General features: G+C 38.6%; 1 protein-coding gene across 41 annotated transcripts in view; it reads left to right on the top strand.

The window, feature by feature from the left end:
• The window catches only part of SUPT3H (SPT3 homolog, SAGA and STAGA complex component), a 408,871-nt gene that overhangs the window by 306,629 nt on the left and 79,735 nt on the right, over nt 1–22,507 (top strand). For 34 of the 41 annotated variants that reach the window (XM_081519022.1, XM_081519017.1, XM_081519018.1 and 31 more), the window contains one exon: nt 67–177. In XM_081519022.1, coding sequence (XP_081375148.1) covers nt 67–177 — 111 coding nt within the window. Of the gene's footprint in view, nt 1–66; nt 178–15,777; nt 16,275–22,507 lie in introns of those variants that run through there. The other 7 variants (XM_081519031.1, XM_081519011.1, XM_081519036.1 and 4 more) reach the window with 1 other exon arrangement.

Below are 22,507 nucleotides of genomic sequence, written 5' to 3'. Positions count from 1 at the left end.
TTTATACACTGTAGTTGTGTTGTGTGTTTTTGATTTAGTAACAATTTATGTGTTTTTCTGTCGCAGAGCACTGCGGCCTGTGGTGTTGAGGCTCACAGCGATGCCATCCAGCCCAGCCACATCAGAGAGGCCGTCCGACGCTATGGCCACAAGATTGGCCCCCTTTCCCCATTCACAGTACGTAATAACAGAGTTATAAAAAGTTATATTTATAATCTGAAAGAATTTTGATTTTCAAGTGGTCAAATGAAGCAGCAATGGAATTGTTGAAAGCAATTTGTGGTGGCTGTAATTTTGTTGTATAAAAGTGGCATAATTCTCTTGGGAAATAAGAGTTAGTCATTTTTGTCTCTTTTTTGGAAGAACAGTTTTTTTCTCTACAAAATATTATTTTCTTTCAATTACAAATTATGCTTTTTTTTTTCTTGGGGCTTATATTTTCTATTTTTCAAAGCTTAGGTTTATAAAACTTTTTTTGTCAAATTATATGTATCCAAATATTGCTAGAAGCACTTTATATTTTAAAATTGGTTGGATTGGCAATACCACTTCTATCAGATGTTCTGCTCCTAAACATACTTTGAGTTGGAAGAAGAAGAAATGATTTCTCTACTGGCTTTGAAGTAGGCTGAAAGGCAGACAGTCTTCCACATCTTCAAATGGTTTTAAAGCTTATAATCAAGGTTTGTTTTTTTTTTTTTAATGGAGAATTAAAGACTTTATATTTCAACAGTCTAAAGAACGAGAGAGAGAGAGAGAGAGAGTGTGAGTGTGTGTGTGTGTGTGTGTGTGTTAATTAAATGCTCATCTTGTGGCCCTTTTAAGAAAAATCTTTATTCATGTTAAGATAACTTTCTCCAAGTCCTTCTCTGTTCATAAGGGATTGGTTTGATTTTCAGAAAGTTAGGTTTGATTTATGACTAAAGCACAGTAGAATTCACCATTTGTTTCATTTTTTTGTATTAACATCTGCTTTAACATACTAAAACAGAATATGTATGTGTAACATTACACATACGTACGTACATAGCATATATGTTTTTTCCTGAGTGGATTTTGCCATTATCTGTTGAGAGAAGTCATAATTTCTTCTAAATTATCTCATCATCTTTTTTCTTGTGTTTCAGTTAAAGAGAATGCTTTCTTAGCATTCTTTGTTTTCGTTGATTATTGTTAATCATATGCATTATCAATATGACCACAAGAATGTGTCAGAGCTTGTCTCCAGAAGCTTTTATAATGGTGACAATTATTTTCACTTCTGGTTAATGTATTAAATTTGTCATATATATGATTTATCATATTTATATTAATCATATGTTACTGGTTACGCAGTGTATCCTTTTGCATGAGTGTTTTTAGGTTATTACAATTGCAAGAATGAAGCCTGTATCTCGTTTTATTTTTTTTCCTACATGACAAGTGAGACTATTTTAAGTGATTAGCCAAAAGGAAGATGAGATTTAGAGAAATATGAGTTAATTGGAAGAATTTAAAAACCAACTGAAATTGAAAGAAGCAATTTATAACAAAGGGTTAAAATTTTCAGATCTGTAGATAAGAGCCAAATAATGACTAATAGTCTGAGGCAATGGAATAGAGAGAGAAGAAAAAGGCAGAGTTGATAATAATCTAGAACTAATTAAAGGGTAGCAAAGAGAGACAGGGGTTTTGAGAAATAACCTAAAATGGTTACTAAAAGTAATGGGTAAAATTACATAAAGGAAAATGTATCTATTATGAGGGGAAATCTCCTAATCATAAGGTCTGTGATGTTTATTCAAACGAAAGTGGTGGTGGTGGTAAGCTCCTTAATTCTTCAAGTTTTTTGTTTTTAAAAACACTGGTCAGATTACTTGAGAACCATCTTGGCTGATGACACTGTTTGTCTATGTATACATATATATTCATTCCTCCATGTCTAACCTGATAGTCATGTATTGTTGCTTTTATAAACCAAGATTGTAGTATATGGCAGAAAATATACTTGAAATATTCAGAATATATATATATATGTATATATATATATTCAGATATAGTTTAAGCTGATTTTTGTCTAATAAACATATAACCAATATGGTTTTTTACACTAATAATGCAATTTAAAAATGCTTAGTGTAAATAGATCTGGAAAATAGAACAAATAAGCCATGATCTTGAAGGCCCGCTTAGCCACTGCCAGAGCAGATGAACAGCGTCAACAGCAGATGGGAAAGAAGGCCACTATAGGTGGACACCGAGTTTTCTTCACACCTCAGACCTTGAATGGTCTACTCCATAACCTGGAACTATAAGAATTTGCCCAGCCTACAGAATCAGGCAGTATTATGTATTACAATATATAAATCTGCCTTTTAAAGTTAAAAATTCTCTTTAAAGTAGAATAGATTTGCAGACTACATATGCTAACAGTGTGAACACCGGTCCTGGTTCCCTTGTTAAGAGGAGATGCTCCTGATGCTGGGAGGATGCTGATGCTGAGTTCCCTGATGCCCACTTCCTGAGATGATATTTGATGCTGCACGAGGGACATTTTGCTTCCTGGGCTTTGGGCTGTGGCTCCTAAAAGGAGAGGAGGCATGTGGGCTGTGTCTCTAGTGACCTTGGACTGGACCTAAATTATGCAGAAAGGATGAGCTAACTTATCTCCAGTATGAAATTTCCCTTGTAAACTAAAATCGCCATGAACAGCTAGTTTATATTTATGAAACATAGAGATTCTGTCTTTGCAGCATGTCATTCTGAACATAAAGTGCTTGTCTAATGTGTATATAAATGAGATATCTCATTTAGACTACCCATAAAATTGACTGATATATAGCTAATTCCTGAGACTATGAGACTAATTTGGAAAATTAAAATGACAACCAGTAGGTTACATGGAAACTGAATTCCAACATCAACCAGTAAGCCAAAAAAATTTTGCTTTTGATGAGGCATCATTCTGTCTTCTACTGTATGACTTGTGAAATGATTCTGTACAAATTTACACCAGGATAGATTTCAGGAATGCAGTTCATTATATGAAGAATTGAAAGTGAATTCTTCCCCTTGGGAATAATTAGTTGAATTGGTAGAAGAAAGGAGTGATTAAAGCCATGTAAGGTGGAGGGTAGAAAGGAGTACAAACTGCTTTGCACCGAGCAGCTGCTGGGTTGGAGGGGGAGGGGACAGTGTGACAGAAACAGCAGCTTCCTGCCATTCATACCGAGGGCTGGGGAGACACGTAGAAGCTTCCAGTCCCCACTGAGCCAATTACAACCGTATTGCCTTTGGCGTGTTGGTTTTACTCGGTGACTTCTTTCTTTTCTGTGTTTTCATTTATTCTCAATCCTTTGCAGAAGATCAGAAGAGAGTATCATACCTAGAAGTTAAAAGATTAACTGAGATTAAGCTGAGGTTAATTTAAGTTAGATTTTTTTTTTTTTTTTTTTGCAACTGTTCCCATGGCTGTATACCTGATCTTCTGTGGTGGTGACTTATCTTCTGTATCTATCTTAAATGCTAAAGAACATTTAAAAGGACTAGTTTACCTTTTGTTTATTATTGATTTTTCCTAAATAATTCTGAAAATCACTTCAGAGTCTGCGATTTGTAGTCATTACAGTACTTAGCAAACTGAGGTATCCTAAGACATTTTGATGCTTTTCATCTTATCCTTTTACTCATTGTAGTTGGCATTATGTGACATTATATTGCATGGTGATTGACCCTAGAACCAAATGGCCAAGATTAAGATCTCAGCTCTGCACCTACTAGCAAAGTAGCCTTAAAGAAGTTCCTTAACCTCTCTATGGCTCAGTTACCTCATCTGTAAAATGGGCTACATGAACATACTTCATGATAGAATCTAAGGAGTACTGTGAACTTGACAAGTGATGAGCTCTTAATTTATTGCATTGATAATAGTGGAAGTAATAGTAGTAGAAGTAGCAGTAGTAGCTGGAGTATATTTTCTAAAAAATGTCAGGTAAAAATACAAATGGAGTGAAGTAGAAGCCATTTCCCCCACCAACAAACACACAGATACACACATACAGAAGCCTCACTTTGTAATCCTAGAAGAAACTAAAATTTGAATTATAATGTGACTTCTTTACGGACTTACAGTTTACACCATTAAGATGTAAACGCTACTTAAAGATTATTGTTCCTGAGAATAAATTAATGTTCATTTTCACTTTTTGAGTTAATCGTGGTTGAAGAACATTAATGGATTTTTTTTACCACCACTGTCATATTAAAAAATAAGGTTTCAACAACTGAGTGTCCATAGTTTCAACTTGATTTTTGCTTACTAGTTAGGTTTTGCTTACTAGCTCCTGTGAAACAGAAATCTATGGAACAAATGGCACAGCCTCAGATTTATAAAGCTTCATCAAATTCAGTTTATATGAATTTATATATTTGTGTAAGTTATTGAAAAAAGGTTTTCAGAGGCTGATGTATATATCAAAGTTGGTATAATTTTTAAGCATAAATTATTACTAGTCTCATTTTTCTCACTTTTTAAAATTTCCTCAGTTTACCAATTGTGAAAATAATGCTAGCATGTTAGAAAATTAAAATATAGAAAAGTAAAGGATAAAACTTATATTAAGAAACTTTTAGGGCCTTAAAAAAAAACAGTATAGCAAAAGCTTTAAATGAGTTTTTCTATCAGACAATTAATTGGTACTTAGTTGTTTTAATTGAATTTAATTGTGTAACAGAAGAGTATTTCCTTGCAGCCTAAAAATTCAAATGCTTTTGGTAATAGTTCTTAAAAAAAAAAAATTCTTAGAATATTCTTGTTCAGGTCAAAGGAAAAGAAAGCATTTTAAACTTTTGTGAATGAAGTAGATTTTACCATTAGAGGATTTTGTTTTTTCTCTTGAAGAAAAGACCCGCAAAGAAGAACTCAGTGGACGTGTTATCTGTCACGAGAAAGGTGGTCAGACATGTGTTTTCTCTAGATCCTGGCTGTGTACAGGCAGTGGGTGGTGCCCTTGGTTGCCACCCCTGAAGCGCAGCCCAGTGCTCAGTGAGAGGTGCTGGAAATGGCTGACAGAAAACCGGGTCTGTAATTTTGAAAGCCAGAGAAAGCAAACTATGTACGCCAAGGGGATGACATAATCCCATGTGTAATGCCTAAATATATTAGTTTCTCCTGAATGATATTCGCAGTGGAAAACTATCTCACCCTCCTGAACTTGCACATTACCAGGTGGCCCTCCATTGAAGCAGAAGAGTAAAACTAAAATTTCTCATTTAAGCACGGTCATTTATCTGAGTGGTACCTAAGTGTGTCCCTAGGAGTGAGTGGCTTCAAAACCCGCTCGGCTGTCTTAAATTGTGAGACATCTGGCTGAGCATTTTAAAACTGGCTAAGACTTGAAAAGGGCTCCCCAGGTGGCTCAGTGGTAAAGACCTTGCTGGCCAATGCAGGAGATGGGGGTTCAATCCCTGGATTGGGAAGTAATTGGCAAACCCACTCCAGTATTCTTGCCTGAGAAATCCCATGGACAGAGGAGCTTGGTGGGCTATAGTCCATGGAGTCACAAAAGAGTCAGAGACGACTTAGTGACTAAACAGCAACAAAGACTTGAGAAAGTCATTTAATTCAGTCTCAGAGAAGCTTTGCCTTGTACCCAGTAGCACCTTGTAAGTGAATGACCCGGCTGGCTCTGGAATCCAGCCTCTCGACTCTTAGCTGACTATTCCTCCCTTGTGGCCATTTACTTTGATGTGTTATGTCTATTAGGGATGCTGGAGATGCTCTTATATCATTGGTTCTTCAGAAACATTCACAACAGACAAATGAGAGTCAAAAATATGAAATTTCCTGTAAGAATTCCTCATGTTAAACTTTTAAAAACAGAAGTGGCATAGCAGATTGCTTTGACTATTTTGATCTAGAATTTCACATCCATGATTAATTCTTATGTCTTGAGCACATAAAATTTGTCTGTATCTTATGTGTTCAACCTGGAAAATAAAATGTTAAAAAATATTAATTTTTAAATGTAAATACCAAGTAGAAATTGTGGATGAATTCATAAATATTTTTTAAGAATTTTTTTAACTGGAAGTAAAAATTTCTCAGTATATTTTTTGGAAGTACTAAATTTATCATTTAGGTTTACCATTTAGGTTGGAGCCAAGTACCTTTTCATAGGTATGGGCCCCTGGTTCTCAAAAAAAATTTGATGTGTGGCATATTTATTATCATATGGGGCTTCCCAGGTGGCGCTAGTGGTAAATAAAGAATCTGCCCGCCAATGCAGGAGCCGCAGGAGATGCAAGTTCGATCCCTGGGTTGGAAAGATCCCCTGGAGGAGGAAATGGCAACCCACTCCAGTGTTCTTGCCTGGAAAATTCCATGGACAGAGGAGCCTGGAGGGCTACAGTCCATGGGGTTGCAAAGAGTTGGACATGACTGAGCATCTGAGCACACACACACACATATTTATCATATAAGAATAACCTAAAATTGAGCATTGTTTAGAAAAGGGGTAAAAATTTTAATTAAGTTTTTAATTTTAAAATAAGGTGGGGCAGAAATGTTAATTACAAGATTTATTATGTCAAATTATGTGAAATAATGGTTTCTTTAGGTCATAAGCAGTTGAATATTAGAAATCTTATGATTCAACTCACAGTATTCACTTAAGGGTTACTTAGGGAGAGAATGTTTGAAATGTAGTAGTAAAAATACTAGAAGACTTCTTGAGAGATAGTCATTAGAATCAGGAAAGTATTAGTTGATTAATAACATACAATATTTGTATAGGAACTTCTCATTTGCATTGTGTTATTCTTACAACACAGCAAGATGAGTGTTGTTTTCCCCACCTTATAGGTAAGTAAATTGATATTTAGAGAAAAATCAGGTAACCAGCTTAAGATTGCATCATGGACAAGAGCTAAATAGAAATACTCTGTGGCTCACAGGGACCACAAGCTTCAATGAATCCTTACTAATCTTCCTCATTAACTCCCTCTCTGCAGATTGGCCTCTATTCTTAACTATTTAACTGCTCTTATCGTGAAAATGTGAAATAGCATTTCCTGAACTACATTGCATAGAAGACAAGTGTTCCAAGAGGAATTAAAAGATGCTCCATAAGAGAAGGGTTCCTTTATCAAATATTCCAGAAATCTCATTGTTATATGTAGAAGATCCATAGGTATAGAGAAGATGTTTCAAAATCAGAGTTATGCTGTAACATTATATTCATCACAGTATCTACTTTATTTCCACATTTTATTTTATTTACATTAAGCATTAAGAAATTTCAGTTCACAAATATAACAGTTTTTAATAATGATCAACACAAACCTGTAATAGTCTTGCCTCAAAAGATAAATACTAAGAAATTTTTGTTCAAAAATGGTTTCACTGACAGTATCTAATAAGTGCTGACATTTTTAAACTGATTATGTTTAAAGGGAATCAATATATGGATTTCTTATTCAAGCATAACTCTTCATGGTTTTCTGGAAATATTTTTCAGTTCAGTTCAGTCACTCAGTCGTGTCCGACTCTGCGACCCCATGAACCACAGCACGCCAGGCCTCCCTGTCCATCACCAACTCCCGGAGTCCACCCAAACCCATGCATCAAGTCGGTGGTGCCATCCAACCATCTCATCCTCCATCATCCCCTTCTCCTCCTGCCCTCAATCTTTCCCAGCATCAGGGTCTTTTCAAATGATTCAACTCTTTGCATCAGGTGGCCAAAGTATTGGAGTTTCAGCTTCAACATCAGTCCTTCCAATGAACACCCAGGACTGATCTCCTTTAGGATGGACTGGTTGGATCTCCTTACAGTCCAAGGGACTCTCAAGAGTCTTCTCCAACACCACAGTTCAAAAGCATCAATCTTCGGTGCTCAGCTTTCTTCATAGTCCAACTCTCACATCCATACAGGACTACTGGAAAAACCACAGCCTTGACTAGATGGACCTTTGTTGGCAAAGTAATGTCTCTGCTTTTTAATATGCTGTCTAGATTGGTCCTAATTTTCCTTCCAAGGAGCAAGTGTCTTTTAATTTCATGGCTGCAATCACCATCTGCAGTGATTTTGGAGCCCAGAAAAATAAAGTCTGACACTGTTTCCACTGTTTCCCCATCTATTTGCCATGCAGTGATGGGACCAGATTCCATGATCTTAGTTTTCTGAATGTTGAGCTTTAAGCCAACTTTTTCGCTCTCCTCTTTCACTTTCATCAAGAGGCTCTTTAGTTCTTCTTCACTTTCTGCCATAAGGGTGGTGTCATCTATATATCTGAAGTAATTGATATTTCTTCCGGCAATCTTCATTCCAGCTTGTGCTTCCTCCAGCCCAGCGTTTCTCATGATGTACTCTGCATATAAGTTAAATAAGCAGGGTGACAATATACAGCCTTGACATACTCCTTTTCCTATTTGGAACCAGTCTGTTGTTCCATGTCCAGTTCTAACTGTTGCTTCCTGACCTGCATACAGGTTTCTCAAGAGGCAGGTCAGGTGGTCTGGTATGCCCTTCTCTTTCAGAATTTTCCACAGTTTATTGTGATCCACACAAAGGCTTTGGCATAGTCAATAAAGCAGAAATAGATGTTTTTCTGGAACTCGCTTGCTTTTTCAATGATCCAGCGGATGTCGGCAATTTGATCTCTGGTTCCTCTACCTTTTCTAAAACCAGCTTGAACATTTGGAAGTTCACGGTTCACGTATTGCTGAAGCCTGGCTTGGAGAATTTTAAGCATTACTTTACTAGCGTGTGAGATGAGTGCAATTGTGCGGTAGTTTGAGCATTCTTTGGCATTGCCTTTCTTTGGGATTGGAATGAAAACTGACCTTTCCCAGTCCTGTGGCCACTCCTGAGTTTTCCATATTTGCTGGCATATTGAGTGCAGCACTTTCACAACCTCATCTTTCAGGATTTGAAATAGCTCAACTGGAATTCCATCACCTCCTAGCTTTGTTTGTAGTGATGCTTCCTAAGGCCCACTTGACTTCACATTCCAGGATGTCTGGCTCTAGGTGAATATTTTTAAGGTGTCTTAAAACTGTATAAGCTATTGAAAGTGAAAGTGAAAGTCGCTCAGTCATGTCTGACTCTTTGCGACCCCATGGACTATACAATCCATGGAATTCTCTAGGCCAGAGTACTGGAGTGGGTCACCTTTCCCTTCTCCAGGGGTTCAAAGTTTCAGGGTCGGATTTGTTTCGCTTTGCCTGTGGAAGCCATATTTGGTGAATTCATTACCGATACTTTTTCTGCTGTTGTAAGCACAGCGTCTTATTCTATCTTGCTAAGTAGAGTTGGCATAATCATGTTATATGTTTACTTAATGTTTCTTAATCATCAGACAGAATTCAGGGAGAAGGGACAAGAGATCTTCTGTCATCTGAGGTTTCTGCAGTAACACCTTACATTTGGATAGCCCATGAATTTGTCTACATAGAGTTACCCAGTTCCATTTTGAAAAATTCTGGTGTTATTAACAACTGGTTTGTCTCTTCAGTAAACAGGGACATTTTGTTGCTTTTTTTCTGCCTTAATATCAGCAGTAAGAGCCTCACACTTAGTTCAGCATGGGCTGTATACACCCAAAGGTGACATAATGACTTGCACAGTTTTACTTAGAGTATTTATTTGGACTGCTTTAAATATCAAAACAAACAAAAACCTGAAAGGCCAGAGTTCCAAGACATAACTTCCTAAACAACAAAATATTTACAAGAAGTTCAAATATAAAACACAAGATGACAGAACCTTTATTTTGAGTAGCACAAAGAATTGTAAACGGGCATTCACATCAAACATCTAAGAGGCCCCTAGAAATCCTGCAAAGAATCCTAGAATTTTCAGGAAAGTAATTCGAATAAGAGACAGTCAGTGTTCTCTAGTAGGGGTCGTGGATTTGAAGCAGTTTAAGAAGTTAACTTATCTCTATTCATTGTAAAAGGCAGACTGTATGGTGGAGAACAGAGGAAGAATTTGAACATGAGTGCAAGGAAGGAGCAGTAATTGACAACTAAGAGAAACTTTTTGAGCAGAATATTCTAAAAGGACCACATCTTGAGATTTGTATGTGTTATTTTAGTTCCTAGGTTTTTGCAATCTTCTGAGAGAACGGAGAGAGAATAGAAAAATATTTTGAGTGACTCCCGACAGGAAATTATTTTTTCTTTTAAAAATTCACAGGGTTCTTTCAACTCATAAATTCATGAAAGCAGCAAAAATATTAGTTGGGAGGAACTAAACTAAGCTGAGATATTTCTGAGCTTAAAAAGTATGGCCTAAAAATGGCAAGAAATTTTCCTTTGAAGTCTATAAATAACGTTGTAAACATTGAGTTAGACATAAACTCAGTATATTAAATTGCCAAGGTTCACCTGGCAAAAATACCATTTAAATTTTTCAGTTAATATTTTATATCTAAAGTAGATGAATATTAGAGAAGAACACATTAGTTTTATTGGGATAGATTCTTTATTAACCATTGCCAGAAACATCTAACAGTCATAGCGCGTTTGGTTTAAGTAAAACATTCGTGTACTGTTTTATTGATAGTGTGACAAAAATTCCCTCCAGACAACCATGATGAGAGGCTGTTGAAGTGGAGATGATTTACTTTTTGATGATTTCTTAAATAGGGTTACATACTTTAGTCACCCAAATACAATCATTGAACTGTCACTTAATTTACTGATGTCGTTGCAGAGTTAATTCCTACAACATAATAAGTGGATTGTTTTTAGTGGAAAATTTACACCTTCCAAAAATGAAACTGATACCTGGGTCTTATTGTGCCCAACATATATTTAAGACTGTATGCAAGGTAGGAAAAAAATGCAGGAAAAAAATAATTATGCCTTGTTTTCCTGACTGGTGTTTTAATTATGATTTGATTTAAACCAAATCCCCCAGGCTGTGTATGCGCAGATCAAATATTCCACTCCCACACACCGCCTCTGCATGACCCCAAGCTGTGAGAAGAGAAAATTCATAGCCCATATGTCAGTCAGATGTTAATTCTTGCCCTGGCACCTGGAGAGGCTCTCCCACCTGACTGGAGTGCATTTGCAGTTCTGGGCGTATACCCAAGATATGGAGTAGGCTCTCCAGATCTGGAAGTATTTTGGCTGATGAGTTGGCAGAGGTCAGGAGGGCAGAGCCCGGGGTCAGGTTCTGAATTTGCCCAGGTGCATTCAAGGTGACAGTTGGGCAACTGTGCCCCTGCTGGACAGACCAGGGAAGGAGTATCTGAGTTGCCTCTCTGGCTTCAGAAGTTCACAGCCCGACCTGCAGGTTCCTGTCAATTCCAATTCAAACACTTGTGCAGATTTTATAGTTTCCAGGAGAGAAGTTAAGGACTATTTTTCTGGCCCTGATTTAATTCTGCATTCCTGATCTAACCTGAAACCCCCATTCCCATATGCTGGACTAATTAGGTTAAGAGCCTAATAAGTAGATAAGTTGTAGTTGACAAGCATTCCTCCTTGAAGCAAGCTTTTGGTATTTAACAAAAAGAGAGGGGGTGTGGAGAAGAGGAGAAAAAAGAGGAGAGGAGGAAGAAGCAGGCCTGAGCTCCACACTGTGCTTTTCTCTGAAGCCACTGTCTAAAGACGACGGAATTAGGAATTGATTCTCTTGTGAGTGAACGAACCTCACTTCCGGTTTTGGTGACAGCAGCATCTTGCACCCACACAACCAGTTCACAAGTGGTTAAAGGCAAAATGAATAAGGAGGCAAGACAAGACTGCAGTGCTCCAAGTCAGTCTGTCATCTGCCAGTGCTGGAAAAACAACTCAAAGTACATGCCTTCCTGATAGCATGAGGTACCCTTCACATGCAAAGGATAACACTTGCTTTCTTAGTTTGGTTTAGATAGTAGCAGTTCATCTGATAGAATCCTTATTGGTACGATTGAACTTGATGTGATTTAGAAGTGGAAGTGCTTCTGGTTAACATCCCCACATGGCCTGAGATCCTTATAGCTCTGGTACCTCCGTTTAATAGCTTAGTAGTGTATTAAAAATCTGTTGAAAGGGGGATATACTGTATGGAGATGAGTAGCTGGATGTTCCGGTATAGTGAAGGAGACGCTCAGGTGCGTGTGTAAGCCGTGCCCTGTGGGTGGTGTCGTCTGGGTGGGGGGCGGGGCACACACAGGAGAGGCCACTGTCTGCCTGAGGGAGTCAGGGAAGCCTCATTGAGTCACTAACACGTGAACTGAGTTCATGAGATGGAGGTAACAGAAATGAGTGCGAATTGTGAAAAGAGAACTCAGGCAGAAAGAAGAGCGGAATAAAATGAGGGGAAATAAAACGTAGGAAGGCAGAGTGGTTGTTTGGGCCAGGGTGAGGAACTGAGTCCGGAGTACGTTGAGGGCAGGTGAAGCATCGAAGGTCTGCTGATGACAGTTTGAGAGGGACTTTGAATCCCAGGCCAGATTATATGGACTTCGTCACTCAGGCCAGCAGTTATCTAATCATGCTCTGCAGAAACCCCAGATTATTTTACAGGTCTTCTGCAGAATAATAAAGCGTTTTCCCTAAAGCGTACAGATATATATTGAGTTCTCAGTAAGATTTTGTTTGGAAAATTTGTTTATAAACAACAGGTATGACCAACAGGGAGTGATTTTAGAGTTTTTGAGCAAGGCATACATACGAACAAATGTGAATTCTAAAAAAAATAAAGTTACCCAGCTGATGGGATGGAGGAGGGACTGAAGTTAAAAGATGTAATTGGCAAACAGACTGATCAGGTGGCCACCACAGTATTACAGGCCAGAAGACAGAATAGCCTCTGCCGAGGCAGGACACCGAGGGCAGAGGTGATGGGGCTCTATTCAAGAGACATTTGGCATAAATAACAAGTAGAACAAGATCCTGAGTGAAAGAAGAATAATAGATGACAAGTTTGTAATTTAGATCAATGCATAAAGCAGACAATTAGACATAGTCTCCAGAATAATACTCTCTACCCAGATGCTTACAGAGAATTTGCATTAAAGATTCAACAAGAAAACTAATTTCAAGGGGTTTTCCTTGGGGGAAGGAGGGAGAAAATGCGTGGCTCACCTGAACCTTTAAAAAAAACAAAAACAAAAAAAAACAGGCGTTTTAACTTTCTGTTTGAACTTCTGGGAGTGTTTAGATATATAACCAGAAGGTCCCATGTCTTATTATGCTGTTTGGGTGAACAAATTGACTTTCTAAGCCATTAATGAATTTGGTCATGCATTCCTGAAAGATGACTATAATCTGGCCAGATTTTGGAAATGTTTTCATCATTAAAGCCGTGCCCCCAATAGCTTTGTGCTGGTACAAATAACCAGAGCATCGTTTTTCTAAACTTTTGATTAGTAGCTTTCATCTCTGTGTGAACCTGTTATCTCCATCACCTCCCCCAAAATAAAATCTAAGGGAAGTAATGGGAGCAATGCTGACTGAGACAGCAGATTTTGGAGGATGATGGAATGATGTATTATTAGCCTTTTTACCTTGTTTTAACAGAAATCCAGTCTTAGCGATGATAGCGATGCTTCTAAGTGGAGACGTGCTATGCTCAGTTCATCCTCACCCTACACTCCCTGCTCACCGACACGACCATCTGTAAGAAGCTCAGTCTCAGACTTTCTGCCCTTCCCCGCTATGAGTCCCTCCTTCAGCTTTATGAAAGAAAACATTTCTTTCTGTGAAAGGTTTTTGTACACCCGCATCTGGAAGTGTTTATTTCAGTGGCATGTAAGCTATCTGTGGATTTAGTTAGCACCAGACCCCCTTTTGTATACTCCTGCCTTAGAAATTTTATAAATGATCTTATTGAATTGGTGCCAGTGTGCACATGGTTTGGCTGATTGCTGCATATATCCTTTACCTGCCAGTCACCTTTGATTTATGTTCCTTCTGCTAAGCTTTTACTTTCCAAAAATGGTGCCACTGAACTGTCCTCTAAATCATCTTATTGGTTAAATTACTCCAAGACGAGCTGATATGTTTTGGGTTGCCTACAGACAGATGAATTTATATCTTTTTGCCCTTACCCTCTTCTAGTAAAGCCACTTAGAGAGGAGGGTTGGACGTGTTATGTCATCGATCTCTTTATTCCAGATGAATACCATCTGAAACACTGTGCCAAGACCAAAGTGACAAAGAGGTGTTCTTCAGCATCCCCTTCTGCCCTGAGACCTTCTTCTACACATAAGCCCGTGTCTTGAACCGAACCCGATGTGGGGACTTTTCATGGCTCAGAAAAGGGGAAATAAAGTCTCTCAAACAATAAGTAAACTTCGTCAGAAAGATCGAGACTTTGTAGGCTCTACGAAGCTTTACTAACTTGGGAGTTTTATGGTGTTTCCTGGAGAAAAGCAGGTGGCTTGGCAGTTGTTTTAGATATTGGCTATTTGTGGTAGTGGTTTTGAGGGGTTTCATATTTCTAAAGAGATATCCTAAAAAGCTAGTTCTTAAGAGTGTTTGACAAAGTGATGCATCATTTTCAACTAACTTTCTAGGAGTTCACTGGTCACTGAATATGCCGTTTAACTTGATCTTGCAGGTTACCAGCTCTCTCCATGGGGGTAATCTTAATACTTTAGAGGGTAATCTTAATCACTTAATACTTAATATTTACTAAATGGGAAGGTTAGTATGCTGACAGAGTAAAGCAGTACTGATAGAATTTTAAAATAGCTTTTAGATATGCAAATATCTAACTTAAAAAAGCTTTGCAAAGAACGACTGTTTTTCTGTTCTGTATGGTGATAGGGGAGTATTTTTAAATTTCACAATAATACTTGAAATGGCATGGAAGGATTTCAAATGCTTGGATTACACGGATCTCAGTGTCAGAGCTCACAAACTGTTGGAAACAAAGGATCAAGCTTCTAGGCACCTTTACTTATGGTCCCAGCCAGCCCTGAGGTGTTTATTCCAGAACACTCAAGAGGCTTCATTTATCCTCCTGAGAGTTTATGTGGCACTCCCTGTGCCCTGCTGAGGCGAAAGACATCTCAGGAGCTCACCAGTCAGTCGCGCTGGCACAGCCTACTCAGTCCTCCTCCTGGTGTGCTTTTCAGAGATGTGGGGGACTGCATGGGAAATCAGCACCAGGTATGGGAGCACAGTATTTGCATTAAAATGTCACTTTTATTCAAAATGTATATGTGTGTCTATGTAGTCTTTTAGACAGTAGAATTTATATGTGTATGTGAATGTATACACATATGTAGCCTTATTTTAAAAGATTGTCTTCTAAGGGTTTTAAAGGTGTAATATCATTTCATCATTCCAACAGCCTAAAAGATAGTGGAATTATGACAATCCTAAATAAATAAACATTAAAAGATTGTCTTAAATGAGCCAAAAATTTCACTGACACTATTTCATGTAAGTCACCATTTGACATTCTCCTGTCTTTGTTGGTTGGAGTCAGATGACTGGCCTGAACCCCAGTTTAATCAGTTGTGAAAATAACTGATATTTTAGCAAATATTTAGTAGTAACACTTGAAAGTTCCTAGCACTATGCCTAAAATAGAGAACATGCTCCCCAAATACAAACACGGTTTTTTCTTTTAAAATCATTGTCATCCTCGTAGAACTAAGACGTAGAGATGGCATGGCTAGTATGCCCTTCTGAAAAGTGCATAGGAGATCCAGTCTGACATGTGACTATGGGGCGGAGACCCAGACCCACTGATTGTCTTTCTTTGTAGCCTTCAGAGAATCCTCTGGTGTTTTCATGTCTATATTCACATGTACAAAGTGGGTAATAATGTGTTCTTTATACTTTCAGAGTATCTTGAGCTCCATGACCGCTGGACTCCTTTCCTGCCCCACATTTCTGCCCCCGTGTGGGCAAACAGGCCCATGTTGAGGACCATTTTACTTCCGGTGGTGGTGGCATTACTGACCACATATGGGAAGTGAGGCTTAGATGCAAAAAGGGTATGGTAAAAAGATGAAAAGCTACAGAAATTGTGGGTTGCAAAAAGTGACTGCCAAAAGCTTTTCCAGGAATGAGAGCTTAGAGAAGTTGGAAGCTTTAGATTGAAAGAATGAAAGATATAGTACATCGCAAACTGGCTTTAATTACAAGTTTCCAACTTGAGGATCAAGAAAGGACCTTTACCTAGAAAGGTTCCTATTCCTGCTTTCACTGATTCCTAAACTTCAGCTAGCAGTCACTGACCTCTCTTAAAATATGTCTTGTACCCATGTGAAAATTTAATTTCAAGTATCTGGATGAAAGGATTCATAATTCAATAAAATCGTTTGGTGATGATACTTTAAGTTATAGTCCTGGTCCGTTCTCTCAGTCCATCTTAGTAAGACCTTCCTTCCTTTACTTTTTCAAGAGAAATGAGAATTTATACTGTTTTTCTAAAACCTCCTAAGAATTTAACTGTGAAATCACTATTCCCAGGTTATTTCAGCATCCAATCCTTACACTCTTTTCTTCCAACCTAAACTGAGAATTTTTCTCTATTTCTCCTTTGTGGAAAGAAAAATACTAGAATATTATATGAACAAACTCTGAGGCCCTTGCTAATTCTGGTAGCAGTGTTTCTCACACTTGCTTGGAAGAATTTTGTCACTGTCTCCACTTTAGTCTTGAGTCAGCTTCTGTGTACGCCCGTACTTCTTTTAGGGGTCAAGGTCTAGAGAAGGAAACCTTTTCACACTTGGATAGATCTAGGCCCAGGGAGCTCCTGGTGATTCAGGGCATGGTAGGAAGAGTCAAATCCCTCCTCTTCCTTATTTCTTTGACTCTCTCTGAACTGTTTTCTCCTTCAGAGAAAAATTTTGAACCTTGACCCACTTTCCCCGAGATATTTTGTATTTCCTGGTCTACCTACCCCCAGGTAGACCAAGGGACTGTATTTTAATCATTTGTATCTCCCTTGGTGAATTACGGTAGTCTTTGCTTATTTGGATCTCATCATAAACGATGGATGAATGAATGAACAGATGAGCGAAATGATGGTCTGGAGAGAGAACAACCTTGCAATGGACAAAGTCCAATCTTAATCCCCCTGGTCAGGTTTAGGCCCCTGAACTTGGTATATCCTGTAAATATGGATACTCCACTACTTTTGATTAAACAGTATATAGATCACTGCAGAGCCATAAAAATGATATGGTTGCTTCATTATTAGTATCCAGCATTAATCATTGATTCCCCTGGAATCTCAGGCAAAATCATGCCCAGGTTGCAGTATCTATTTTAAAATGAATATTTTCAGTGGGTAGTTGTATACCAAATGTTTTAAAGAATCCTTGGGCATTGAGAAAGTATGAAGCTTAGCTCCTCACACCATGCTGGAGCCATAGCGGGAGCTGACTCTGAATCTTTTGTTGTGGCGCACAGACTCTGTACTCGGGGTGCGTGGGTTCAGTAGTTGCAGCATATGGTCTTAGTTGCTCAGTGGCATGTGGGATCTAGTTCCCCAACCAGGGATCAAACCCGCATCCCCTGCATTGAAAAGCAGATTTTTAACCACTGGACTACCAAGAAAGTCCTGACAAGTTTCTTGTTTTTGCTGGTTTTTTTGTTTGTTTTATTTTCTTTTGTTTTTTTTTAATCCAAGAAAGCATTGTCTAATCATTGGGCTCTGGAATTGGCCTTGTTTTAGAAAATCCTTCTTCACGGGTGAAGTCACATTTTACCGGTATAGCTATTTTATGAGCGATTAAACTGATAACGTTTAAGGCAGGCTACAGTTGATAGTCAATAGATAGGTTTTTTGATGACAGCAATTATAAATATGAAACTATCCCCTGACAGAGGTGGCACTGAATCATCACTATCCATTCAGGAAGCTTTTGACTGAAAAATTACAGGCACCAGAAATAACCACTTAGAAAACAAGATTTGAAGAACCCAAAATAGCCGAATTATTTGGATATTAAGACATGGCTATTACTGAGATGATTATGAATTCCCAGAGACACAGCCTAACTTTTCTGATAAAAGTGCCTTTGTTAGTGGTATGCTGCTGTACAGTTTCAGACACATTTTTATGATACATTTTTATGCATGGCCATCAATTAGGAAAAGAGTCTAGACATCTTGTTTTCAAATTTGGAAGAACTGTTTTCTCATTGGATAACAGCTTCACATGCTGTCATGAAATATGTCAGGTTCCCACACAGACTGTAGTTGTCTGCATTCTTAGTGGGGAACCTTTCTCTCGCCCCATTAAGAAATTCATTCCCAGCAGATAGTATTTTGTGCTATAAGGCTAAGTAAAATCACTGCTCACCTGCAGTATAAAGATACGGCTTCATGTTTCCTCACTGGAGGAGAAGTCGTCTTTCTTTTTATGCCAAAGGAAAGCAGACATCCACAGGGAGGCTGCCCTTCTGCTTTGAGAGAAATAGAAGAATTCTCAGAATTGGACTTCCTTGGTGGCTCCGTGGTAAAAAATCTGCCTGCCAGTCGAGCCAATCAACAGGTTTGATCTGTGGGTTGGGAAGATCCCCTGGAGGAGGAAATGGCAACCCACTGAAGTATTCTTGCCTGGGAAATCCCTTGGACAGAGGAGCCTGGCCGGCTACAGATCATGGGGCTGCAAAGAATCAGATATGACTTAGCAACTAAACAACAAAAGGATAGTAACAAAGGAAAAATAGCACAAAGGAATATGTCCTGATGTACCGCTGTCAGCTAAAAGGATGGTGGTTCTGCCCCATAGGCAGATGGAGGTAAGACTTGGGGAAGAAGACGCAAGAAATCACCCCTCCCACGTGTAATTAGGAAACCCACTTCTCTCCAGCCTCTGTCTTGTTCCTGAGGGGTGTGTTTGGTTTGCCTCTTCTCACTGGGCAGGGAAGTCAATTCCCCTGATGAACAAGAAAGGATAAAGATCATGAGTAATTCTTTTATTTTATTCAGAAGAAATCATTTTCCAGTTAATTAATTAAGCAGCTATAGTTTTGAATTCCTGGTATGTGGTTAGTGCCATGTTAGACACAGGAGAAGAGAGGAAGGAAAAAAATGAACATCTGCTGAGTGCCAGCGCCTCTCAGAGGAACGGGCACGCTGAGAGCCAATCTTTCTTTGCACCTCTGTCAACTACCAGCACCAATGCCTGAGACAGAGCTTGCAGTTCAGTTGTAGGGAGGGCAACAGTAACTCCCTCTTTACATAAATGTTAACTTTACCTCATTGATTGCAAGTGCTTTTGGAATTCAGAGGGAACTGTATGGCTGGATTAATCAAGAGTTTCCATCAGTGATTTTTGTGCGTCTCGGTGCTCTCCTAGACCAGGTGGGAAGGCCTACTGCCTTAGACCACACATTGTGTGCAGAACCTCCTATCACAAACACTGCTCAGGCCCCCTTCACCACACCACGCCCTTAACCAAAAGGCAGGCACTAATGGATGAGTAAACAGATGTGGTCTATGCAGACAATGGACTGTTGTTCAGCCCATGAAGGAATGAAGTGCTGATCCTTGCTACCACATGGATGAACCTTGGAAACAGGCTAAGTGAAATAAACCAGACACAAAAGGACAGATATTACATGGCTTCACTTTTGTGAAATAGCTAAAAAAAGACAAATTCATAGAGACAGAAAGTGGATTTGAAGTTTCCAGAGGTGGAGGAGAGGGAGAATTATTGTTTAATGGGTACAGACCTTTTGTTTGGAGTGATGAAAACTTTGGGGAAATAGTGGTGATAGTTATTTAGTTTTGTAAACATAATGCCACTGAATTATGCACTTAAAATGGTTACAGTGGCAAATATTTTGCTATATATATATATTTCTTTTTCACTGTCCTCACCCCAAAAAAAGCAGCTGCTGCCAAATGACATGAAGGTCTACGGATTGTGCTGTAGCCAGAGTCGTGGGTGGGTATTATATAAGTCTGAGTAAGAGGAGGATTTGAGCTGCATAAGTTTTTAAGTAAGAGAAAGGGCAGATTAGCTCATCAAATCCTTCTCCTCTTCATGTTCTAGTTCAAGATAAGTATATACTCATAAATTGACACAGTATCCACAATGGTTGCATGTACTGGCTGCAGAAGAGTATGACTGGGGCTTCCCTGGTATATACCAACTCGTGGTGAAGAGTTCGCCAGCCAACACAGGAGGCATTGGTTCGATCCCTGGTCTGGAAAGACTATTGAGCCTGTGCTCTAAAGCCTGGAAGCTGCAACTATTGAAGCCTAGAGCCCTAGAGCCTGTACTCCACAACAAGAAAAGCCACTGCAGTGAGCAGCCCACACACTGCCATTGGAGAGTAGCCCCCTCTCACTGCAACTAGAGAAAAGCCCGGGAAGATGCAGCACAGCCAAATAAATAAACTTAAAAAACATTATGACTCATATGACTCCTAAATTTGTTGGTATATATGGATTATAGATCCAGATAATAAATGCATGGAACATAATAGTCTTTCTGTATATTAGCAACTAATTAGATGGACATTAAATATTCAAATTGCAAATATATTTATTTTAATAAAATATATAATATGATTCCATTAAATTTTCAAAAAGCTAACATAGAAATTTTAATTTTATTTAAATACTTTAAAAACATATCAAGGGCAAGCCCATCATAATGGTATTAACACAGCTGATAAAGGAAAAGATATACAAGCTAGAATTTTGGGAAAATGCCAGTGGTGTTTTTTTTGTGCTTTGTACAATGCAAAGTCTTTCGAATTTGTTACTAGAAGTTGTGGTCACAACTCTGCCAACAGCAGTGACATTCTTTGGAACAATTCGAAGGTTACTTATGATATTTTCTGGATATACCCAAAGAACATCTTGATGAAATAGATATCAAATTTGACCTTGCAGTCACTGTCAAACACATGGTGGGAATGCTAACTAAGAACAGTTGAAGTGATTTGATGTAATTTTGAGAAGATACAAGATGAACCATAAAGAGACCAACACAAGTTTCTCAGATCAAGAATAAACCAAGGTCTTTGGAGGAAAGTAAAATCAATTTTAAATTGCGCTGTCCACAAGTTACTTGGTATGAACTGTTGACTACTATGAATAATGCTAGCCAAAGCTTATCAAAAAGTTATATCTAAATTTGGCTAATTCACTTATTAAAAAAAGTTTTTTTTTTTTTGTTTTAAGAGAAAATTGTTTTCTAAGTCAAAAGCAAATTTGAACAAAGGAATGAAAATACTTGCCTAATTACAAGGAGAATTTTCACAAATCATCTTAGTTGATTTCTAGAGAAAATATTTTGTTTATTATAGATCAGGGTTATTATTACAAGAAAATCATTTCAATGAATCTCTTGTTTGTTTTGTTGCTATTTCTAGAAAAGTTACATAAATTCTATGGGGTGAGGAAGGGGATAGGCATTGTTTGAAAAAGCTTCTCACTTAATTTTAACTTGGGAAACAGTGTGTATTCATTTGACATATAAACTACATGAAGTAAGCAGTTGTCTCCAGCAGGACATGTGGTAGAGAACTTCGGAAGAAGCTATCAGATTGGGAAGTGGGGAGAGAGGCACGTAAAAATTAGAAACTAATGTGAAAGGTTGGAAGAGAGGAGAGGTGGGACTTCACTGAGGTCAGGGTCTAGGAGGAAAGAGCCAGGAGGGAGAAGGAGAGGGAGAGAGGTTCAGCAGACGCGTGCGAGACGAGCCCTGGCCACGGGTGCTCAGAGGCCGGTGAAGAAACGGGCCCAACTAGAGAAGGGATCCGAGTTCGCCGTGGATGGAGGTGTAGGCCTTGGCCAGAATCACAGTGAGAGTCTTATTCTTCCTCTGTGGGCATGTGTCGCCCACGTGCCCTCTAAAAGGGCTGTGCCAGGTTACTCTACCACCGGCAATCCGTGAGAATTCAGATTTTGCTGTGTTCATGCCAGTGTTATTAGTTTTAAACATCATTAAAAGTTTAATAATTTGATGGTCTGCCAGCATTTCTAAAATGTGGCATGGCACTAAGACAAAAACCATCCCTGTTTATAAAATAAGAATCCCATTGCTGTCTGCCTTTGGTATAGGGGGAAGAACCCTCCTTGCCCCCAGCCATGACGACAAGTCCATGAGCCTCTCTCCATCCGTGATGTGAGCCATAATACAGGACCTTCTGAGTCCCAGAGGGTTAAGAAGAATAAAGGAGATGGTAAAAGTGAACATTTGTAATTGTAAGCTAGATAAATGTAAATTTTAAGATAATTGGTCCATATCATATTAACTCACATGGTAAGAAATAACCTGAGTACCTACTTCATAAGATTGTGTGAGGCTTAAATAAAGCTATATAACTTCTAACCCCAGTTTTTTGTTTTTTTTGTTTTTTTTTTTTTAAATATTTATTGGACATGCAGCATGTGGGATCTTAGTTCCCCAATCAGGGATTGAACCCATGCTCCCTCCATTGGGAGCTTAGAGTTTCAACCACTGGACCACCAGGGAAGTCCCTAACCCCAGTTTTTAAAATCGAAATTTGAAGTAGGGGATGGACTAAATAACCAATCCTGAAGGTCATACAGAAAATCAAATATCTAAGAATAGCCAGGGAAATTCTCAAAAAAAGTA

Source organism: Giraffa tippelskirchi, chromosome 8, assembly GCF_054371585.1.
Source record: "Giraffa tippelskirchi isolate mGirTip1 chromosome 8, T2T-mGirTip1v1.2.pri, whole genome shotgun sequence".
NCBI lineage: Eukaryota > Metazoa > Chordata > Mammalia > Artiodactyla > Giraffidae > Giraffa > Giraffa tippelskirchi.
The sequence above is the reverse complement of the archived record's forward strand: the minus strand, read 5'-3'. Positions and strand labels throughout refer to the sequence as shown.